We start from the raw sequence: 21,952 nt of genomic DNA, 5'->3' as shown, positions 1-21,952 counted from the left end.
AACTGTATGCCAAAAAATTAGATAACCTAGATGAAGTGGACAAATTCACTGAAAGAAACAAACTACTAAAACCTGCTAAAGAAACAGAACATCTGAATAGATTTACAATAAGTAAAGAGAATGGAAAGTGACAGTTGCTCAGTGGCGTCCAACTCTTTACAACCCTATGGAGTCTAGCCCACCAGGCTCCTCTGTCCATGGAATTCTCCAGGAATTCCCTTCTCTGGGGGATCTTCCCAACCCAAGAATCAAACCTGGGTCTTCTCCATTGCAGGCAGGTTCTTTACCATCTGAGTCACCTGAGTAGCCCAAAAGAGACTGAATCAGTAATCAAAAGCCTTTCAATAAAGAAAAGAACAGGAACAGATAACTTCATCAATGAATTCTATAAAATGTTTAAAGAATTTATACCAATCCTTTTCAAACTACTCTGAAAAGTAGAGAAGGAAACTTTCTAACTCATTTTATGAATCCAGTATTACACTTATACCAAAGCTACAAAAAGACATCCCCAGCAAAGAAAACCAGAGATTGGTGACAGACACAAAATTCTCAATAAAATATTAGCAAACTCAGTCCTTTAGTATACTGAAAAGATTATATACCACGATCAAGCAAGATTTATCCTTAGGAGTACAAAGGTAGTTTAATATGAAAATCAATCAATGAAACACGCCAGATTGACAGAGCAATGGGGGGGGAAAAAAACCCACATGACAGTCTCAATTGACTCAGAAAAAGCATTTGATAAACTCTAACACCTCTCATGATAAAAGTAATCAACAAATTAGGGATAAAAAACAGCCTGATGAAGATGGAGCCATACCTTTGAGTGTTCTGAAAGGAAGTCTGAAAGCAGATAAACTTGTGCCAGTAGTTCTGTGTAGTCACGACAACGAAAATAATAAATATGGGAAAGAATATTTTCAAGAGTGAAATCCTGCAAAGCCTTTGGGTGCTCTGAAATAAGTAACAAAACAATTTTAAAATAATTAGTTTTACCTGTCATTTCACAAACTATCATTTCAAAACTCCTGACCTCTTATTTTCACCTTTTCCACTGTTTCCTTACATATTATGCTATCCAGAAATTGTCTGTACATATTAAGACTAGAATTTTAACATCTACGTTTTCGTATTTGTTACTGCCTTCCATTGAATAGAAGTATCATAATGGAATTTCTTTCTTGTTTTTTTCATAAGACTCCAAATTAAGAGTTAAAAGGAAAAATGTTCAAAAGAAGCATATTTTTCCCTTAAAAGCCATAGCATAATTTTATATTTAAGTAGAAACAATGATATAAAATAAAATTCCCTTAGATTGGATTTTTAAAAATAACCAGATTGGTTCTGTACATATTTCAGAGAGAAACTAGCTAAAGATCATTGCATTTTAAAATGTACTTAAGTTTTAACACTGAAATAAAAAACAATAAATTTCAGAGAACACTGCCTATTACAAATATATATTTAAGAAATTAATTTTTAACCAAAAAGTTAAAAACTTAATCACATAGCAGTCATTAAGAACTATATTCCAGTGCTACATCCACAGTATTTAAAATAAGATCCTAATACACTATTACAAATTACACCTGTGACATGGACAGCTTGACAGACTTTCAGTAGACATATTGGTCACTGGTTAAAAAGGACACCTAGTACTCCAGTGAAAATAAAAATATCTAGCTGATTATATTCACTTAAAGGGAATACAAACATTTTATGAAAAACATTATGTTTTTTAACATTTCTAGAAAAAATAATAAGGACCACACATCCAAAAAATAAAATACAATAAACCAAAAGAAAACAGTCAAACCAGAAACCAGGTAATACGAGTAATTCCTTGGACTGCAAGGAGATGAAACCAGTCAATCCTAAAGGAAATCAGTCCTGAATATTCATTGGAAGGACTGATGCTGAAGCTGAAACTCCAATACTTTGGCCGCTTGATACAAAGAACCGACTCATTGGAAAAGACCCTGATGCTGGGAAAGATTGAGGGCACGAGGAGAAGGGGACAACAGAGAATGAGATGGTTGGATGGCATCACCGACTCCTTGCACATGAGTTTGAGCAAGCTCCGGGAGGTGGTGATGGACAGGGAAGCCTAATGTGCTGGAGCCCATGGGGTCACAAAGAGTCGGACACGACTGAGCAACTGAACTGAACTAAAGGACAAGAACTCGAATACAAATTACCTTTAAAAAAACTTAAAAAAAAAAATCTTTAAGCAAAACACTATATTTCCACATAATAAGGACAAAAAATCTTCCCAACACTTTAACAGTACAATTAATACAGTTGAAAGTCAATTACATACTACACAGAGCCATATAAGGTCAATTGGCTTAATGTTCCAAACATTTCCAGACATGATTTTTCAAGGTCACCCTTGGTTTTCAGAAAAACCAGTACAAAAGTCAACATACACTGAATACATTGAGACAACCCTTACTTATATTAAGGTGTCCAACAACACTAGCTTACACCTGGCAGGCCAGAGCATGATGATTTGAAGTCATACACTGACATACACACAGGTTTTCTCCCAGAGCTCCTGCAGTAAAAAGTGAGGGCCATATAAGATGAAGAAGAGGCAACCCCAGGTGCAGCATTTTCAATTTGTAAGAGAAGTATGAGTTTAATACTAGTACACAGTCAAGTTATTAAGCTTCATGTTCTAAAGTGAAAGTGAAAGTGAAGTCACTCAATCGTGTCAGAGTCTTTGCAACCCCATGGACTGCAGCCTACCAGGCTCCTCAGTCCATGGAATTTTCCAGGCAAGAGTACTGGAGTGGGTTGCCATTTCCTTCTCCATTCATGTTCTAAGTGGTCTCTTATTAAGACTTAAAAGTAAAAGCCCCTCAATCCTGACCAACTCTTTGCAACCCTACAGACTATACAGTCCATGGAATTCTCCAGGCCAGAATACTGGAATGGGTTGTCTTTTCCTTCTCCAGGGGATCTTCCCAACCTAGGCCTCCCACATTGCAGGTGGATTCTTTACCAGCTGAGCCACAAGGGAAGCCCTATTAAGGCTTGAGATGGATACAAATGCAAACTACTTTCATTATCCTGAAAAAAGAGCACTTGGCTAACTTACCTTCTTCCATATGTGTTCCTGCTATAAGCTGCAGGTGCTGAATGCAGGCAGTAGCAAGGTCTACCACTCTATCAACCATAAAACTCCCCTCTGTATCAATAAAAACTGCTTCACCTTCCACTCCTCCAAAACATTCTGGTATCTGCACATCTATTGCCAGCTGCATACTGTCAAGAGAAGAACTGAAATGACCAAATCATTATCATAATCATCAAAGCAGTGCTGTTCAAACTCCAGATCACTAACCTTTAGATACCAGTAAATATTTTATAGGCATAAATATACTCTGCAAGGCAACAGAGATGGTTGACTCTCCATAGTTCCAAACATATGTCAATTAGTTGATGCATGGATTGGGGGGGGGGTGTACCTATAAAACCACAATTAAGGATTCTTTAGTGGTTTTTTTAGACTTCTGGGTATAGACCTTTTTATTATAAGAAGTCTACTTTCAAACATTTGGCTTTCAAATATATTCTCAGGAGTTAATTCTATAATAAAGTAGAAGACTGCCTGTTTACCCCACTGACCACACTAAACTTTTGCAAAAGAAACCCTTTTTAATATCAAAATAATTGTATCAATTTATCAAGATGGGGTGAAGTAAGGCGCATACTGGTTTGTCTGATGCACATATACACAAAATTAAGAGCACATATATGCTGGGCTTCCCTGGTGGCTCAGTGATAAAGAATCCGGCTGCCAATGCAGGAGACGCAGGTTCGATCCCTGGTCGGGGAAGATCCCATGTGCCGTTGAGCAACTAAGCCCGTGCACACTACTGAGTCTGTGCTCTACAGCCCGGGAAGCACAACTACTGAGGTCTCGAGCCACAGCTACTAAAGCCCTCATACCCAGAACCTGTGCTCCTCAATAAGAGAAGCTACTGCGATGAGAAGCCCACGCACTGCCACTAGACAGGAGCCCCTGCTTGCCACACTAGAGAAAAGTCCGAGCAGCAGTGAAGATTCAGCAAGGCCAAAAATAAAATAATCTTTTTAAAACAGAACTTACCATAAAAAAAAAATGAGCACATACATGCCTTTTCTGGTCTCCTAACTGTATACCCGCCACACAATACTCTGCTACTTTCATAAAACGTTAGTAAGCCCACCCTTAAGGGGAGAACATTTTACCATAGTTGTGTTTTTCCAACACCTGGTGCACCACAAATTTCTGTTGTTTTGGTTAAGGGTATTCCACCCCCAAGAATATTATCCAGTGCTGAACAGAAGGTAATTATGAAGTTCTGGGTATGCTCCTGTTCAAGAAGTTCCAGGGCTGTACACTTCCTGCCTGACTCAGCTGTAACAGAATAACTTGTTTTATTTGTAAGACATTCTCTTCTTATAATTTGCAGAGTTTCTAAGGCTTCCTCTTTAGATATTCCAACTTCTGAAAGAAACAGAAACAAAAACACTTGATTTTAGAGATTTAAAACAGTCTGATACACCATTGTCTTTATTAATTTTAATTTTTAAATAACAAGAGTGATGCCAAGAGTAAACATAAAAATTTAACATTCGATTAACTATTTTTCAAGTTAATAAAGGCATTTATCTTTGTTTTCTTAGTCTTTGCATACTTAAAAGATTTATCTATTACCCCAGAAACAGAATTCAGAAACCTAAACCCCTTAAGCATTTCTGAGTACCTACAAGAGTATCTCAAAGGTAGAAATAAAAATGTACTTTTTTTCCCTTTTGGTCCTTTTACTATCTCTTTGGTCTTCTGCTATTTCTTTGGGTCTTATGAAGCCATGATAAACTTGTTCTTGAACCCCGGGGCTTGCGACTGAGGAAGGCAAATCTCCCTGAAGGGGCCACAGACCAGAGGAAGATGGAGCGCTTCTCTTACAGTGTGATTTTGATCATGGCCTTTTCCAGAGCACTTGAACTGGGATTAGTCGCTGGATTGGGAGACCTTGAACTTGCCCATCCGTCACAGGGAGAGCTGGCCTTCAGAGACGATGGCCTTTGGTCCCAAGAGGAGCCTGCAATTCGTCAGCAGCCTTCCCAGTTTGTAGCATCCATGGGAATCCAAGAGAGTAAGAAGCTGAGAAGAACCTGCTGTCTGAATGGGGGCACCTGCATGCTAGGGTCCTTTTGTGCCTGCCCTCCCTCTTTCTATGGACGCAACTGTGAGCATGACTCTTGCAAAGAGAACTGTGGGTCTGTGCCCCATGACACCTGGCTGCCCAGGAAGTGTTCCATGTGTAAATGCTGGCATGGCCAGCTTCGCTGCTTTCCTCAGTCATTCCTACCTGGTTGTGACAGCCATGTGATGGATGAGCACCTCACAGCTTCCAGGACTTCAGAATTAACACTGTCTGCGTGTGCTCTTATGCTACCTGGCATCTGCCTTGCTATACAAAGTTATTATTAACCCACATTTGTTTTCAACATTTGTCATGCAGATTTCATGATCTGTAAAGGCTGTCTCTCTAATGTCCCAACTGAAAGATGATAATTTGTTAGTTGCCTTGAAATAGTGAATAGATTTCCCTGTGGTCCCTAAAAAGATTTCCTTGAAGCACCAATTACTTTCCTCTGCCCTGCCCTCTCCAAAACACTAATTAAAAAAAAAAAAAAAGAGTAAGCCATATCTTGTGCCCAACTCCTGTGTTTCTGATACATGTAACTACCAAGGGCTTATGAATAATTTCCTTTAAACAGTTGAATTCTATATTCAGATTATTAAAGGTTACTCTTAATGTGGAACTGAGCATAAGCTTTGAATGGAATTGATTGACATCAGTTAAGATAGTATCTTGGAAAAGAAGGACCTGTAAGGGGAGCAGAGGAGAAGGGAGGGGGCAGATACCCATGGTGAGAGACAGGGTGCTAGAGTAATGGAGGTGTGTGTGTATCCTGGGTGAGTAGGTAGAAAAGTGGGAGCAAATGGGAGAGATCTGAGAAAATAAAATGCATGTCTTGGTTGATCCGGTGGCTACAGAGAAGTTAAAAGGCTACGTTGAAGGGCAAGTTTCTATCATCTATAGGAAGCTATATGAGACAAGGCCACCTGTTTTCTGAAGGATTTGTAAAAATAATAGTCTCCTTTAAAAAAACTATTTAAATTCCCCCAATATATAAAGATTGCTTAATACATTATGATTTCTCTATACTATGCAATTATTTCAGTGGTGGTAAAAGAAAATGTTCACAGTATGTTTAGTTGTAAGCCAGTGATAAAACCATATATTGTAAAGCCAATTTAAAAAATATGTATCTGTTCTGTCCAGTAAAAGTGGGAAGTACATTGGAAAAAAAAAAACTTGTTCTCATAAGGTATACAAATTATTTTCTAGAAAATAATGAAAATTGCCTTTTTGCCTAAAACAAGATGCATATTTAAGAAGTGCATGTGTGTGTATTATTCACAGTGAAAATTTTTCTTGAAAAATTCATGGATCACTGCAAACTGTTTAGTAAGGAAAATTATCTGATGCACAAATAGTTCAAACAACAATACTTCCTCAACTACACAACTTCATTCCTGACAACACGGCCTGAAAATGCAAAGTACAAAACAAGCTGCTTATAGAAGAAATAATTGTGAGGATGGTATCACTTATGAGTGTGATGTATCAGTGCTTAACTGGGTAAGGCTATGAACTATCAATCCGATACTAACAAAAGACAAAAATGGTGGCCATTCTGGAGCGGCTAGGACTCTGCGCTCTCACTGCCAAGGGCGGGATTGAATCCCTGGTGGGGAAACTAAGATCCCACAAGCCCTGTGACCAAAAGGAAAAAAAAAAAAAAAAAGACAATAATGGTGCTAAAGAAGTGAATATTCTATACAATCTAAGAGCCTTCACTCTGGATTTCTTAGATCTGTTAATCCTGACTGCATCATGATGTAGTCACTACGCATAGGCAAGTTACTTTTTTATGCCTCACACTTTTCTTCTATAAAATGGGAATGAAGTACACATAAAACCTTGGTAGACTGCGGAAGCCATCCAAAATGCTCAGTAATTGTTAGCTATTACTATCATTTAGATTTGCTCAGGTAAAACCAACCTGTTGAGAGAAAATGAGCCCATCAAAGGTTGAGGGATACAGTCTTCGGTGTAATATTTAAGACAAACAGTAATACTGGATCTATAACATTTGTTTTAGAGTGGAGAGCTGAAACCTTATTTTCCATTGATAAGGGTAAATGACTGTTCCATCTCAGTAACAGTTCTGCGCATACCGTAGTGTAAGGTGCACAGCGAGAGCAGAGTGACAGAGCTTCTGTTTACCTCACGGGGTAGTGGTTCCCACCAATTTATAATCTACAGGGTTCCGTAATATGAGGTCTGGGTTTTTTCTCAGTGAATTACATGAAGAAAAGTGGTGTCTTTTTTCTACTGCTTTCTCCAGGTTCTGGTGATTCTACTCCCTTTCTCTTAATTTATCTCATCCTACCACGAATCGTGCATTCCTTAAATTGAATCCCTGCCCCTTGGATTTTGGAACAGTGAAAACAGACAGCCGTTTGAATTCCAATCCTGGCTGCACAACTTCCTAGCCCGCTCATAATGAAAAGTTACTTAGCTTCCCCTAGCATCAGTTCCTTTCCAAACATATTGGATATAATAACCCACGTTATTTCTTTTAAATGGGTAAATGAGAGATTCCTCGGAACTTTCAGCAGGCACTGGTAGACAAAGCAACTGGTGAATATTTCCAAGACCACAGTTCTAACCATTCAAAGTACTCTTAAGCGAAATCGAGGCGCTGTTTCGTGGTGTAAACGCGGCAGAAGACTCTGACCGAGATAGTGCTTAAGCCTGAAGACCGAACAGAGATGGAGGCGGCACCGACGGCGGCCAGCGTGCCTCAGCTTGTCGTCAGGAGTCGTTACCTTTGCTGAGCTCGGAGGGTTTCACCTCTAGGAGTTCCTCAGCAGTCTGGAAACCTGCAGACGCCAGCTTCACTCGCACGGCCGGGGACAGCGGCAAACTCACTAAATCCCGCTGCATTTCAAACCACCTCCGCGCGCACTCGCGCGCTCCCAGAGCTAGCCGAGCCCGGACACCCGCATCGGCCGCGCCCTGTGACGTCAGACGGAAGACGGAAGGGGAGGCGTCCGCGGCCTGGCTGCACGAGGCCTCGGGCTCTGGGGCTCTAAGGAACTCGAATACATTTTGACTCACTTGTCCCGCTTCTTCCGTGATTCTTTCAACTCTCATTTAAAGTTTCCACATCAAGCGTATATCCTGACAGTTTAAAAAAAAAAAAGATGGATGGAGCCCGCAGGATGCAAAAAGCCCAGGCTCAGTTGGTCTTACCACATTTCTTCACCTCTGCCCTGACCCTCTGGGTGGAGGCCTCGCGTTGTTAGCAGGAATGATCTCTCCGAATGGGAATTTCACACACACACACACACACACACACACACACACACACACACACGCGTGTTACCGGTTTGGAGTCTGGAACAGTCGAATAGTTTTGGCTCTTCTTGCGGCTGTCCCCCGTTGCTAGGCCCCTCACCTTTCCCGCCCTCGCCCTCGCCCTCGCGAGGGATTGTGGGCCAGCCCCCCACAGCCGCGGGGCACGCTCGCCGTGCGATCCCCGCGCCCACCTACGGCTTCCCGCGAGTCAAGTCTGGAGCGTGGTGGTTTCTGAGACCGTTAGTTCTTCACAGCCTGCCCAGAAGTTAACTGCAAAAGTAAGCGAGTCTTGCCCCCGAGTGGGCTGGACATGGGCTCCCCTGGTCGTCGAGAGGGAGGCGTCGGGTTACGCAAGAGCTCCTGTTCGGGTACAGGGTTTCGAAGGGACGGCTTACTAAAATAGAGACGTTTGAGGAAATTGAGAGGCGGTTTGGAAGTTGGCTTAGGAAGTCTTCCCTTGCCTGCTGCTGCTGCTGCTAAGTCGCTTCAGTCGTGTCCGACTCTCAGCCACCCCATGGACTGCATGCAGCCCACCAGGCTCCGCCGTCCATGAGATTTTCCAGGCAAGAGTACTGGAGTGGGGTGCCATTGCCTTCTCCGCTTCCCTTGCCTAGGAGAGTATAATTTACTTAAGGGAGTAACTCATTCCTTACTTTTAGGGAAAAATTCTTGGCCTTGACTTTTCTTCCTAACTTAAAGGAATTCCCTAAATGTTGCGAATCAGAGCCCTTTAAGTACGGAAGATCTAAGGAAGGAAATGTGCTGACCACTTTAGCAAATCCTACGCATTTCCAATACTCACAGCCATGCCGCGAGGAAAATAGGACTGGGACGGACTCATAGAGCATAGTTTTCTTCAAGCTAAAGTTAAGACCTAGTACCTTTTTTTCTTACCAGAGCTACCTTCAAATAGTGAGGTAGCTCTCGGAGTGGCGGTGGGGGAAAAATTCGAGAAGTATTTGTTCCCCATTTGGTAGGGCAGGGAAAGTCTGGTAGGACTAATCAAAATGCAGTTTATTTGCCACTCTACATGGCTTACCTTCTAGTATGATCCACATGTGGACATGCAGGGGGCATTACATAAATGTTGTCCGCTGGGAGAATTCGGGCTTATGCTTATCAAGTAACCAGAGTCCTGGCTGAAGAGGAGATGGTGTTAATATATTCAGGGATAGCACTTCAGGTAGTTTGGTCAAATTCAGTGGAATCGGTTGTGTTTAGAATTTTCGTTAGCAGAATGGAGTTAAGAAACCAGTCCACTCTGTAGCCATTCTGTTATTTATTATTATTACCTTATTCGGAACATTGGGTTGCTATGGTAGTTATTATTTTCATCCTCATTCTTAAGATTTCTTTAATGCAGTTTGCTCGATAGTCAGGCTTTCAAACTGGTAGCCTAAATTTTCCTGGAAGTATGTTATTATTTTCCATTGCGACGTGGGGTTACTTGATCTTGAGAATACTGTTACCGCAGTATTTCCCTGGAGGTCCAGTCGTTGGGAATTCGGGATTTCACTGGGGCAGGGGGAAGAGGGTGGTGGGGGTATGGGTTGGTTCCCCCATCAGAGGGGGGAAAAATGCAGTATTTTTATGAAAAATCAAACTTGAGCTTTGGAGTCATACAAATTTGGGTTTGTATCACATCTCGGGAAATTACCAACCAAGACTTTAAGCAAGTTAGTTTCCTCACCTGCAAATGGAAATTAATAATATTTCATGGGGTTGTAGGAAAGATTAAATTAACATATAGAAACTAACCCAGAAAAGGTGCATAATCTTGTTTTTTTCTCCATTTAAAAATATTCTAACGTGTATACAGTTGAATAAAGCCTTATTGAACACCTAGCTCAGCAGAGTACTAATGGTGTGAGCCTCAAAAAAAAAAAAAAAATCCTACAATTGTAAAGTGCCAAAGAAAAGTGCTTTTACGTATTTTATTTTATTTCACTTGATCCTTATAGTAATCTTGTGAACAGTTTACCAAGGTCTCCATTTAAAATTTACTCATTGAAGATTTGAATACTTAAGCAACATTAAATATTTAATCACTAGTTTTGTACAGAATGACATGGCAAATAAAAGAATCTATGCCTTCCTGGAGCCTTGTGTTTTATTCCCTAAGTCGTTGTCCCACTCTTGCAAACTCATGGACTGTATTCCATCAGGCTCCTCTGTTCATGGGATTTCCCAGGGAAGAATACTGGAGTGGGTTGCCATTTCCTTCTCCAGGGGATAGTCCCAACCCAGGACTGAACCAGCATCTGTGTTGGTTCAATGTTGGTAGGCAGGTTCTTTACCACTAAGCCACCAGGAAAGCACCATGGAGCCTTAGTCAATCATTATTACTGAGTTGTGTTGCATTTCTGACTTGTTATCTAGATACAACTAAGTGTAGGAATGAGCTACCAAAATGCTGTCAATATTTACAAGTGATCTAAGTAATCAAATACAGACACATTTTCATGCAGAATGGGGCTGTTTTCTAAAGATGTGGGAGAAGAATAATAATATTTGTTATAGCTGAGCAGTTTACTTTCTTTTAGCCTAAAAACATAGAACTTTTAAAACTGGCGACTTTGTGTGTTCAAGTGAATGAGAATAGGAAAGATAAATGAGTGCAGTTTGGACTAAGAAAAAACTCTGAGTCAGAGTTCAGCTTTAGAGATGGTTGTGGTAAAGCTTCGCACAAGGCCTTGCACTTAATGGGAGCTCAAAATATTTGTTATCCACAAACTCTTGAGACATTATTCTCACTTGACTTCTGTGATCCCACACTGATATCCTTCCTAGGCATCTGGCTTTTTTGTCTCCCTTACTTTTCATCCTTTGTAACTAGAGCAGGAAATGTTCCCATTCTTTTAAGGCCCCATAACTGACCTTTCACCGACTACGCTGTACTGTGCTCCCCTCTCTGGTTCTCTCCTTCTCTCTCTGCTATCTTATTCACATTCACAGTTCAGTGACTATTTATATGCCAATAATTTGTAAATTTATTTTTCTAGCTCTAACCTGTTCTCTGACCTCCTGATGGAAATATCTAACTGCAGCACAATGCTAAATCTCCAACTCAGCCTATCTTAAACCTAACTCATTTTCTTCAGCACACCAAAAAATCTTTGTCCTCTTCCTGCATTCCTTGCCTCTGTGAACTGAATATCCATCCTTCCATCTGCACAAACCAGAAACCTAGGAATCTTCCACACCTCCTCCCCTTTAACTGTCCACATTCAATATAACCACAAACTCTTATCAATTTTCTCTCTAAAATATCTTGATTATGTTCATGTCTCCTTTCTTTTTTTTAAGCCAAGCTGTCACCATTTCTCTTAGAGGTACTGCAATAGCCCTTTCTTGAGTGAATTTCATTTTATGTAATTTCCTATTTTGCTCTTAGGATAAAACCAAATTTCTTAATAAGACAAAAAGTCTTGCATGTTCTGGATTCTGTTTACATCTTTGGCTGTATCTTTTTCCTATCTCCCTTTTACTCTTTATACTCCAGCCATTCTGGCATTAATTTCTTGTGGGTGCCACAACAGAACCTTTGCACATACCTCTCTGCTATACCCAGTTAACTACTATTTATCCTTCAAATCTTAGCATACATTGACCCCTTATCTGGCTTTGAACCTCTACTTCCAACAAACCCCCTCAAAACTAGATCAGATCCCTCTGCTAAGGATCTCATAGCACCAGATGTCTTTGTGTGATCATTTATTTAGCATATGTCCCTCCAACTAGAATGAGATTCAGTCAAATGGGGACCATGTGGATTTTACTCGTCGTTTTTCTAGAACCCCTAGCACTGTATAGGGCTTACAGGAGTTGTTTAGTATATATTTGTTAAAAGAATGGATGATTAGATGACTGACCTGCTCCTCTCTCCCATTTTTTTTGTTTTGCACTCTAAAATAGGTGGAAAATATCTATGTGTTGGAAGTAGAAAACAAAATACAAAAAATATACTATAAAACTTATTCATAGACCTCTTTTATTTTTTAAATATTTTAATTAAAGTATTATTGACTTACAGAATATAGCAAAGTGATTCAGTTATACATATATTTTTTTCAGTCTTTTCCATTATACACTATTACAGGATAATTAAATATAGTTCCCTATTGTTTAACAATTTTATATTTAGTAGTGTGTATCTGTTAATCCCAAATTCCTAATTTATCCCTCCCCACCACTTTTCTGCTTTGGTAACCATTACCTTGTTTTCTATGTCTGTGACCCCATTTCTGTTTCATAAATAAGTTCGTTTGTATCCAGTTTTTTAGATTCCACATGTAAGTGATATTGTATGATATTCATCTTTAACTGATTTACTTCACTTAGTATGATAACCATAGGTCCATCCATGTTGTGCAAATGGCATTATTTCATTCTTTGTTATGGCTTTGTACTATTCCATTGTGTGAGTGTGTGTGTGTGTACACCAAGTCTTCTTTTTCCATTCATCTGTCGGTGGGCATTAAGGGTACCTCCATGTTCCTAGATCTTTTCTTCACTTCTTGTTGCTGAGTCAAACCCGGGTAAACTCACCATGCACAGTAAAGCAAGTCTACTGACACTGGGTTGTGCTGAAGGAAAGTACAGCATTTACTGCAAGGTCAAGCAAGGACTACGGGCAACTACTTCTCAGAAGACCCAGACTTCCCTATGGGTTAACGACAGGGTGAGGGAGAGAGTTGTGTGGTACTTGATCAGCTCATGAATTTCATTCTCATTGGTTGGTGCTGAGGTAATTTGGAGTCAACATCATCAACCTTCTGGTTCCAACCTGTGTGGAGTCTCTGTACTTGTGGTCAGAGTGCTGTTAACGTCTTCCACCTAGTGGGGGTGTCAGTATCTGCAAAACAACCCAAGGATATGGCTTGGAATATTATCTATAGCTCTTATGGCGGAACTACCTTAACTTTGTTTAATGGCTAAACTATTACTGTTTTGTTTTGCCTGTTTTCCTTTCTTTCTGTGTTTTCTCACTTCTCTGATTAAATTTGCTCTTTGGAACTTAAAGAAGGCCTAGGAGGCTAAAGTTTTTCTACAGACAAAAGATAGGTGGGCTCTGTCCTGGGAAGGCCCCTTAGGGTCCTGCTCAGTTACAATTTACCCCTTTTCTTTGATATTCCTGTCTTGAGTGGGAACAGGTACAGGAAAGGAAAGGGAATAAAGTTCTGGATTGAGAGGTTAATCATAAACTCAGCAGAGGAACTTGGTTTTAAGGGGGCTCAATTTCATTCAAAGATAATAATGTTAACATTTCAGTTTATTTTAATGACCCTACAACTTCATATATATTTATTTGAGTTATGATGAAATTGTGAAGAAATGTATATATCTTATATATCTTTTGTTTTTCACTTAATATTTTGTCAAAAATTGTATGATTAAAAAACTATTTTAAAATTAAGTTTGGGACTTCCATGGAGGTCCAGTGGTTAAGACTGTACTTCCACTATAGGGGGCATGGGTTTGATCCCTGGTCAGAAGCTAAGATCCCACATGCCACATGGCAGCGCCCCCCCCCCCAAAAAATTAAGTTTAATGGTTGGATACTATTCTGTCTTGAGGCCCATCTTTCTAATCAGTGGCCTATAATTGGACAGTTATTAATAACTGAAATTATTTCCCGTTTTTTTACTGTGATGAAGTAGGTGTGCTTTGGAGCTCACTTGTTCAAGCATGCCCATCTGGGCTCTTGAGCTTGCTTGTGCCCTTTCTCTCAATACATTTCTGGTAGTAGAATTCCTAGGTCAAAAAGCACACACATTTTCATTTTGAATCTTCTTTTTTTTTGAACCTCACGGCACGTTAGTGGAAGCCCTGAGTCCTGACCATTGGACGGCCAGGGAATTCCCCATTTTGAAACTTCTCGCCAAGCGTTTGGACCACTTAGAGTCCTATTAACAGTATATGGGAACTGGTTTTCCAGCCCCAACCCTGGCACAGGCCTTTGTATGTAGTGTGTATATGTGCTCAGTCGTGTCCCAGTCTTTGAGGCTCCAAAGACTAACCAGACAGGCTTCTCTGTCCATGGAATTTTCAAGGCAAGAACACTGGACTGGGTTGCCATTTCCTACTCCAGGGGAATCTTCCCAACCCAGGGATTGAACCCTCAACTCTTGTGTCTCCTGCATTGGTAGACGGGTTCTTTACCACTAGCAGCACCTGGGAAGCCCAGTACTAGCCTTTAGCAGTCTTTAAATGGTTGGTTGGTTTTTTTTTTAATTGAGGTATAATTGACTTTAAATGGCTATTATCATTTATTATGACTAAGAGAGGTTAAAGATCTTTTCATATAACTTTATTGGCCAAGTGTATTTTATTATTGCAACTATCCCATTATATCCTTTGCCCACTTTTTATTTTTAATGGTGGTGAAATATACATAACGTAAAATTTACCATCTTTGGGAATTCCCTGGCAGTTCAGTGGTTAGGACTTGGTACTTTCATTGCAGTTGCCTGGGTTCAATCCCTGGCCAGGGAACTAAGATCCCGAAAGCTGTGTGACGTGGTCAAAAGAAATTTACCATCTTAACCATCTTTAAGTGTAAGTTTCAGTAGTGTTAATTATATTCACAGTGTTGTGCAACTTATGTCCACAACTTTTTTATCTTGCACACCTGAAACTCTGTACCCTTTGAACAACTCACCATTTTTCATTTCCTTATACAAACGGAATCATATAGAATTTATCTTTTTGTGCTTGATTTATTTCACTTAACATAATGTTTTCAAGGTATAATACACTCATGTTATAGCATCTATCAGAATTTCTTTCCTTCTTAAGGTTGAAAAACATTCCATTGTATGTATTTACATTCATCTGTAGATAGACACTCGAGTTGCTACTACCTCTTGACTATTGTAATAGTGCTAGGAACATGGGTGCATGTTCCTTTCTGACTTTTTAACTAGGCTACTTTTAATTTAAAATATGTATTTGTTTTTATTATCAGAAATGATAACTAACATTTATTATGGTAGGCCCAGCATTCTGCTCAGTTTTGTCTGGCATTAAAACCCCAAATTCTTTAGCTGCCAGCTCTCTCATATGCATATTATATTATACAGGCTATTTACCTAATCACTATATTGCAGATATTTTCCCACTTTGTCACATGTATTCAGACTTTATGAGGTTTTCTACTTTATTGATGTTATGTATATGCAAAGTTTATATTTGATTCTTACTTTGGTAACATGCTTAGAAAGTCTTTTCTTTTTAGTTCCCTAGTGTTCAGTGGTTAGGACTCCACTGCAGGTGGCACTGGGAACTAAGATCCCCCAAGCCCTTTCACAAGGCCAAAAAGAAGTCTTTATTTTCTTCAAAATTATTGTAAACATAATCATCTGCATTTTTTACATATGGTTTATGATTTAATTTGAATATTTTAATCTATCTGGTTTTTTTTTTAAATGTAGGAGAAAGAAAGCATTTTTTCCCCTTCTCTCCAGTGGTAAGACAGTTTTCTAAATACTCTTTATAAGGCAACTGATCTTTTCCCCCACCTGTATAAAATGCTGTTTTTATCATATGCTTTTTTTTTTCCGGCCGGGTCAAGCAGTTTGTAGGATCTGAGTTTCTCAAACCTTTGCCCCCTGCAATGGAAGGGTGGGTTTTTAACCACTGGACTGCAAAGGAAGTCCCTAAGATACTTTTATATATGTAGGTGCTACATACCTGGTATAAAACCTATTTGGTTATTGCGTACTGTTCTTTTATGTACTTATTTTTGGCTGCACTGAGTCTTCGTTGCTGTGTGGGCTTTCTCTAGTTGCTGCCAGTGGGGGCATTTATTTTTGTTCGTAAATGAGATTAATCTGTGAGATGATTACATCTACTTTGGTTTTGGCTAACTTATGTTTGTATTTAATATAAACTTATGTAAGTATTTCCTTGTATTTTTCTAAGGAATGTTGTGGCTTTCTTCAAAGGATGTTAAACTTCACAGGGCTTCTGTGAGGATGTAGCATTAATGTTTTAACCTGCTTGAGCTATAAGAGCATGAAAGACAGTCATGCTTTTGCCCCAAGGCAGATTGCCTTGGACATATATTTTGATAACTGGGCCCAAAACAATGAAGTTCCCATGAAATAGTGAAACTAACCTTGTGAAGGGCTCTGTGTTACTTAAGAAAGCACCACTAGGAAACTCCCTGATGGTCCAGTGGTTAGAACTTGGCGCTTTCACTGTTGAGGGCTCAGGTTTGATCTAGGGAGGTAAGATCCAAAAAGCCTCATGGTCAAAAAAGAAAAGATAAAAAGAAAACACTGTTAGTACTACTTACAGTATCAAACACCTGGAAACAATCCAAGTGCCCATCAACAGATGATTGGTTTAAGATGTGGTGTGTGTGTATACACACACAATGGACTATCATTCTGTCATAAAAAAGAATGAAATATTACCTTTTATAGTAATGTGGACGGATCTAGAGAATATCATACTATGTGAAGTAAAAGACAAATACTATATGATATCACATATATGAAATCTAAAAAATAATACAAATGAATCTATATAAAAAAACAGAAGCAGAGTCAGCCAGAAAACAAACTTATCGTTACCAAAGGGGAAATGGAGGTGGGAAGGGATAAATTAGTAGTATGAGATTAACAGATATAAACTACTATATATAAAACAGATAAGCATTAAGGACTTAATATATAACACACAGAACTAAATTCAATATCTTGTAACAACCTATAGTGGGAAAAAAAAATCTGAAAAAAAAAATAACTGAATCACTTTGCTGTACACCCGCAAGTGACACAATATTGTAAATCAACTATATCTTACAAATAAAAAGAAGGCACTGCTAGTCACAAATCTTCTGAAAATGGCATTTTGAATTTAAAAGTTGTTTGGTGATAATAGTAGTCTAGTTCACAGATACCATTTTCCCCTTACAAGTGTGGTTCCCAGCCAGATTTCAAGATCTCTAACTTTAGAAAAAAAATTATTAATCTTTTGGCTGCCCTGGGTTTCTGTGTGTGGGCTTTCTCTAGTTTCCGTGAGCGCGGGCTACTCGTCGTGGAGTTGTCTCTTGTTGCGGAGCACAGGTTGTGGGGCTCGTGGGCTTCCGTAGTTGTGGCACACTGGCTTAGCTGCCCCTCGGCCTGTGGAATCATCCCAGACCCGGGATCAAACTTGTGTCTCCTGAATTGGCAGGAGGATCCTTAAACACTGGACTACCAGGGAAGCCCCAGGATAGCTAACTTTTATTTCACAGACACACAAAATGTTTCTAGATTACATATGCAGGTATGTATATCTGAGTATATATTTTATATATGTATTACATATAATAGTTCTTTCTTTTGGGGGAGAGAGTTTATAAAAATCAAACTGGTAGGGTGTCAAAGGTCAGACTTCAGACTTCATGATCTCCTTCTTCCACCCCAGTATTTTTTTCCTCTCTCTCCATCTCAGTTACCTCTGTTCTCAGTTATTGCTTGTTAATTTTTAATACGATTTTTACAAATAGCATTACTTCTTCCTGTTTTAACGATATAAAGCTTGGGAATTCCCTGGTGGTCCAGTGGTTAGGACTCCATGCTTTCACTACTGTGAGCCTATGTTCAATCTGTAGTGGAGGAACTAAGATCCTGCAAGCAGCCCAGTGTGGCCAGAAAAAAAAAAGATATAAAAGCTGGCTGATTTATGTTGGTGGAGGAGACAATATTAGAAGAGTCCTTCTGTAAGATAAAAATGTGAGAAATAGGTTGGTTCTAGTGTGATCTTGGGCAACTGAAGAATAGTTAAACATGGGAACTCCAGTTCTAACATACACTGAGGCAGAAAGGAGAGGACTGAGAAGTTTGATGATATTAATTATGTGAACATGTAATACATGAAGTACTAACCGCTGCCTAAAACGGGATTTGCTCTTTTCAAAGGGTCTGAGATAGTCTTGGAGAGGTCAGGAATTTCTTGTAGGATGGGTTGAATCTCTAGTAGTCTTGTGGATTTCAGACACCCATGAAAAAGCAAAAGAATGACCCTGTGCTTGTAGTGTTGAGCACAAGAGAGTTTAAGGATAAGTCAAAACACAACTTAGTCTCTATTAGGAGAGGAGACACTCTTGATCACAAAAGTGATTTCCACCGGTGAGGATGATCACATTCCAGCTAATGGACCCCTACAACTTACCCAAATATCTGCTGTAGGAGGGGTTACTGCAAGAGCTTTCCACTAACTCAGTTCAAAATTAGTATTTGTGCAGCTATTCTTGTAAAGGTGATCATTTGCCCCACATTTGAAAAAGAGCCTATTTTGTACTTGTGCTCGAAGCTTTGAACGCTCAAGTTATTTGCAGCTCTAACTACATCGACTGAATTTTAAAACGTACTTTTACCAAATTTCATCTTTCAGACTTGCTATATCTGTTGCGTCATACCGGCTTGCTGAACTACCACAGAATCACAGCGAGGTCATTAGCTCCAAACCCTTGAAGGAAAGAACGAATTTCTTACTTTTATATCTGTAGAGTCTTTGCCTTTAAATTTCATTCCAGTAACTATACGAGGAAAAGGACACGCTAAATGAGATCAGCAAAAGGGGTGTGGAACATGCAGATGAGCGCAGTGACTGCCTTAATGCTTACACTAGGCATTTATTTCCTATGATTTGGCAATATTGAGATCTACAAAGTATTCCTTCTTTGTAATTATAGTTTTAAGGCTTAATTCCAGAAATGAGGGTAGAGGTTTGTAAAATGCACAAGAAAAGTGACCCTCTCTTTAGAGTGATTAGAATATGTGGGTGACATGGTAGAGGCCGATAACAACCCATACTTACCTGGCAGGGGAGATACCATGATCACGAAGGTGGTTTTCCCAGGGCGAGGCTTATCCATTGCACTCCGGATGTGCTGACCCCTGCGATTTCCCCAAATGTGGGAAACTCGACTGCATAATTTGTGGTAGTGGGAGACTGCGTTCGCGCTTTCCCCTGGTGTGGCTTGTTTAAGAAAAGGCTGTAGATTGACGTTTTCTTTTGTTTGTTGCTAGTGGTGGCTGTTGTGAGTTGACGCTGTAAATCCCAGTTTTAAACTATGGGAATTAGTTCGGCTTCTTTAAGGGGCTGTGATTATCTTTTTCTTCTGTTATGGTTTTTTTGGTTTCGGTTTTCCTTTCTCTGAGCCGGAGGATCGTTTTATGACCTTTTCTTTCTTCACCAGTAGGTATAGAGGGAACCTCTTGAAAGCAACCTGTCCTTGCTTTGTAGTCCGTTTCTCCATTTTCAGGTGGCTTCCCTGGTGGCTCAGACAGTAAAGTGTCTGCCTGTAATGCTGGAGACCCAGGTTCGATCCTTAGGTCAGGAAGATTCCCTGGAGAAGGAAATGGCAACCCACTCCAGTACTCTTGCCTGGAAAATTCCATGGGCAGAGGAGCCTTGTAAGCTACAGTCCACGGGGTCGCAAAGAATCGGACACGACTGAGCCACTTCACTTCACCTCTCCATTTTCAAAGCCACCAGTTTAGTGTCTTCGGTCAGTTGATAATGTAACTCCTCTCCATAAGAGCCTTTGATTACATTAGGCGCACCTGGATAATTCGGACTATTCCCGCCCCACCCAGTCTCAAAGCTAATCGCATCCCTACAGTCTGTTCTGTCACAAAGGTGGGTCACATTCCCGGCCCCGGGGATTAGGCCCAGAGCGCCTCCGTGGCTGTCAGTCAGCCTATCACGAGGCCCGGGTACAGTCGGCGCTACAGAGTGACGTAACTAAGGTGCGCGAAGTATGTAAATGAGCTCGGCTTCGGCTGGCCATGTTCAGAATGTACTATGAAGCGTTTTTATTATTTTGCAAATATTGCGGTACTCGCAATGTGCTTGTCGGGCCTTATAGTTGGGAGAAGCCGTTATTTCGTAAGTGAGGGTGTAGAGTTTTCGGTGAAGAGAGTGACCGTAAGTGCGAAGTGTTTGGAACGTGAGGCTGAGGCGGCAGGCAGGGCGAGCAACTCATACTTACCTGGCAGGGGAGATACCATGATCACGAAGGTGGTTTTCCCAGGGCGAGGCTTATCCATTGCACTCCGGATGTGCTGACCCCTGCGATTTCCCCAAATGTGGGAAACTCGACTGCATAATTTGTGGTAGTGGGGGACTGCGTTCGCGCTTTCCCCTGTCTCTTTTGTGGTTAAAAGGAGGTTGAGTAGTTTTTATTAGGGAAGAATATAATGGTGGAGTTTCTTTCTAGACGTGGGGTTTTCGAAACTGCTGATCCGGTTTTCCAGTTTTGTTTTTTTTTTTTTGCTTGTTTGTTTTTTTATTGTAAGTCGTGTGTTTTTTTGGTAGTATCGTGTATGAGAGGTGGTGGCTTTAGTTTTGTTTATTGAGATTTGGTGAGTTTTAATTTTCAGGGTTTATTGGAGGTCTATGTGACCGGCGAACTTTTAGTTTACTGTTTGAGAAATGAGGTTTTAGCCGAATTTTTCTTGTAACGGGTTCGGAGATTAAGGGGAGTCTCAAAGGCAGTATTGAGGTGTACGGGTGAATAGTGCAGATCTAGGTACTCAGAAGGAGGCGATGGCACCCCACTCCAGTACTCTGGCCGGGAAAATCCCATGGACGGAGGAGCCTGGTAGGCTGCAGTCTATGGGGTCGCGAAAAGTCGGACACGACTGAGCGACTTCCTTTCACTTCTCACTGTCATGCATTGGAGAAGGAAATGGCAACCCACTCCAGTGTTGTTGCCTGGAGAATCCCAGGGACGGGGGAGCCTGGTGGGCTGTCGTCTATGGGGTCACACAGTTGGACACGACTGGGGTGACTTAGCAGCAGCAGGTATATTTTATGTTTTATGGCTTGAACTTTGGTTTTTGCCCTTATTTTCAGAATATCGTGCTTAGTCCCCCAGTCTGTCTGACTTTTTGTGACCCTGTCAGGCTTTTTTGTCCATGGGATTTTCCAGCTGAGAATACAGGAGTGCGTTGCCATTTTTTTCCCCCAGAGGATCTTGCCCACCCAGGAATCGAAAAAGGGTCTCCTGCATTGCAGGCGGATTCTTTACCAGCTGAGCTTTCAAGTGACAGTGAAGTGAACGTTAATCTTGCTTCTTTTCTGATTTTTACCTCTGGTAGAAAAAGAGGACTAATGTTTATTTCTGACTGCTCTGTTGTTCTCTTAGGTCAGTTTGAAATCTGGATTTTTGAGGCTGTTGAAATATTCTCATAAGTAGCCATTTTTCTCTGCAGCACAGTCAAAATTTGGGACTTTTATACTGTTTTAGGAGGCTATTCTGTTAATCCTTTCTACTTCGGAAAGTTAAATTGAGCAGATTCGTTTCTTCTTTATTACCTAAGGAATGCTGCATCTGGATTGAATGTGGGTATTTCTAAAGGTCCCCAACTAGTGTCTTTGAGAACCTGTTCTGTTGCTGAAAACTAGAATGTCTCTGCAGGCAACCAATTCCTGTATATGCTGCAGATTCACTG

The 21,952-nt window shown here is 40.3% G+C and overlaps 3 protein-coding genes and 2 non-coding genes across 17 annotated transcripts in view; 4 read left to right on the top strand and 1 right to left on the bottom strand.

Annotated features, from left to right (window-relative positions):
• Window positions 1-20,527, bottom strand: part of RAD51C (RAD51 paralog C) — a 43,989-nt gene extending 23,462 nt beyond the window's left edge. For 8 of the 11 annotated variants that reach the window (XM_059878391.1, XM_059878393.1, XM_059878395.1 and 5 more), the window contains exons 1-4: window positions 7,967-20,527; window positions 4,246-4,504; window positions 3,110-3,291; window positions 827-960 (exon numbers count right to left, since the gene is read on the bottom strand). In XM_059878391.1, the coding sequence (XP_059734374.1) occupies window positions 827-960; window positions 3,110-3,291; window positions 4,246-4,504; window positions 7,967-8,294 (903 nt within the window). In that variant the 5' untranslated portion in view covers window positions 8,295-20,527. The remainder of the gene's footprint in view (window positions 1-826; window positions 961-3,109; window positions 3,292-4,245; window positions 4,505-7,966) is intronic. The other 3 variants (XM_059878394.1, XM_002695600.7, XM_059878392.1) reach the window with 2 other exon arrangements.
• On the top strand, window positions 4,852-5,828 carry LOC101906048 (putative teratocarcinoma-derived growth factor 3). Its single transcript, XM_015458522.3, has one exon. The coding sequence runs from the start codon at window positions 4,949-4,951 to the stop codon at window positions 5,492-5,494; it is 546 nt and encodes a 181-aa protein (XP_015314008.1). The 5' UTR covers window positions 4,852-4,948; the 3' UTR covers window positions 5,495-5,828.
• TEX14 (testis expressed 14, intercellular bridge forming factor) overlaps window positions 8,688-21,952 on the top strand; it is a 150,091-nt gene continuing 136,826 nt past the window's right edge. For 2 of the 3 annotated variants that reach the window (XM_024980177.2, XM_024980173.2), the window contains exon 1: window positions 8,688-8,776. The gene's annotated coding sequence lies outside the window, so the exon portion shown is untranslated. The remainder of the gene's footprint in view (window positions 8,777-21,952) is intronic. The other variant, XM_059878068.1, reaches the window with a different exon arrangement.
• Window positions 19,303-19,466, top strand: LOC112442818 (U1 spliceosomal RNA). The gene has a single exon (XR_003031110.1). It is a non-coding gene; the product is annotated as a U1 spliceosomal RNA (small nuclear RNA).
• On the top strand, window positions 20,480-20,643 carry LOC112442807 (U1 spliceosomal RNA). Its single transcript, XR_003031098.1, has one exon. It is a non-coding gene; the product is annotated as a U1 spliceosomal RNA (small nuclear RNA).

This window comes from Bos taurus, chromosome 19 (genome assembly GCF_002263795.3).
Source record: "Bos taurus isolate L1 Dominette 01449 registration number 42190680 breed Hereford chromosome 19, ARS-UCD2.0, whole genome shotgun sequence".
In the NCBI taxonomy this organism is placed as follows: domain Eukaryota; kingdom Metazoa; phylum Chordata; class Mammalia; order Artiodactyla; family Bovidae; genus Bos; species Bos taurus.
Note: the sequence above shows the minus strand (reverse complement) of the source record. Positions and strands in the feature narration are given on the sequence as shown.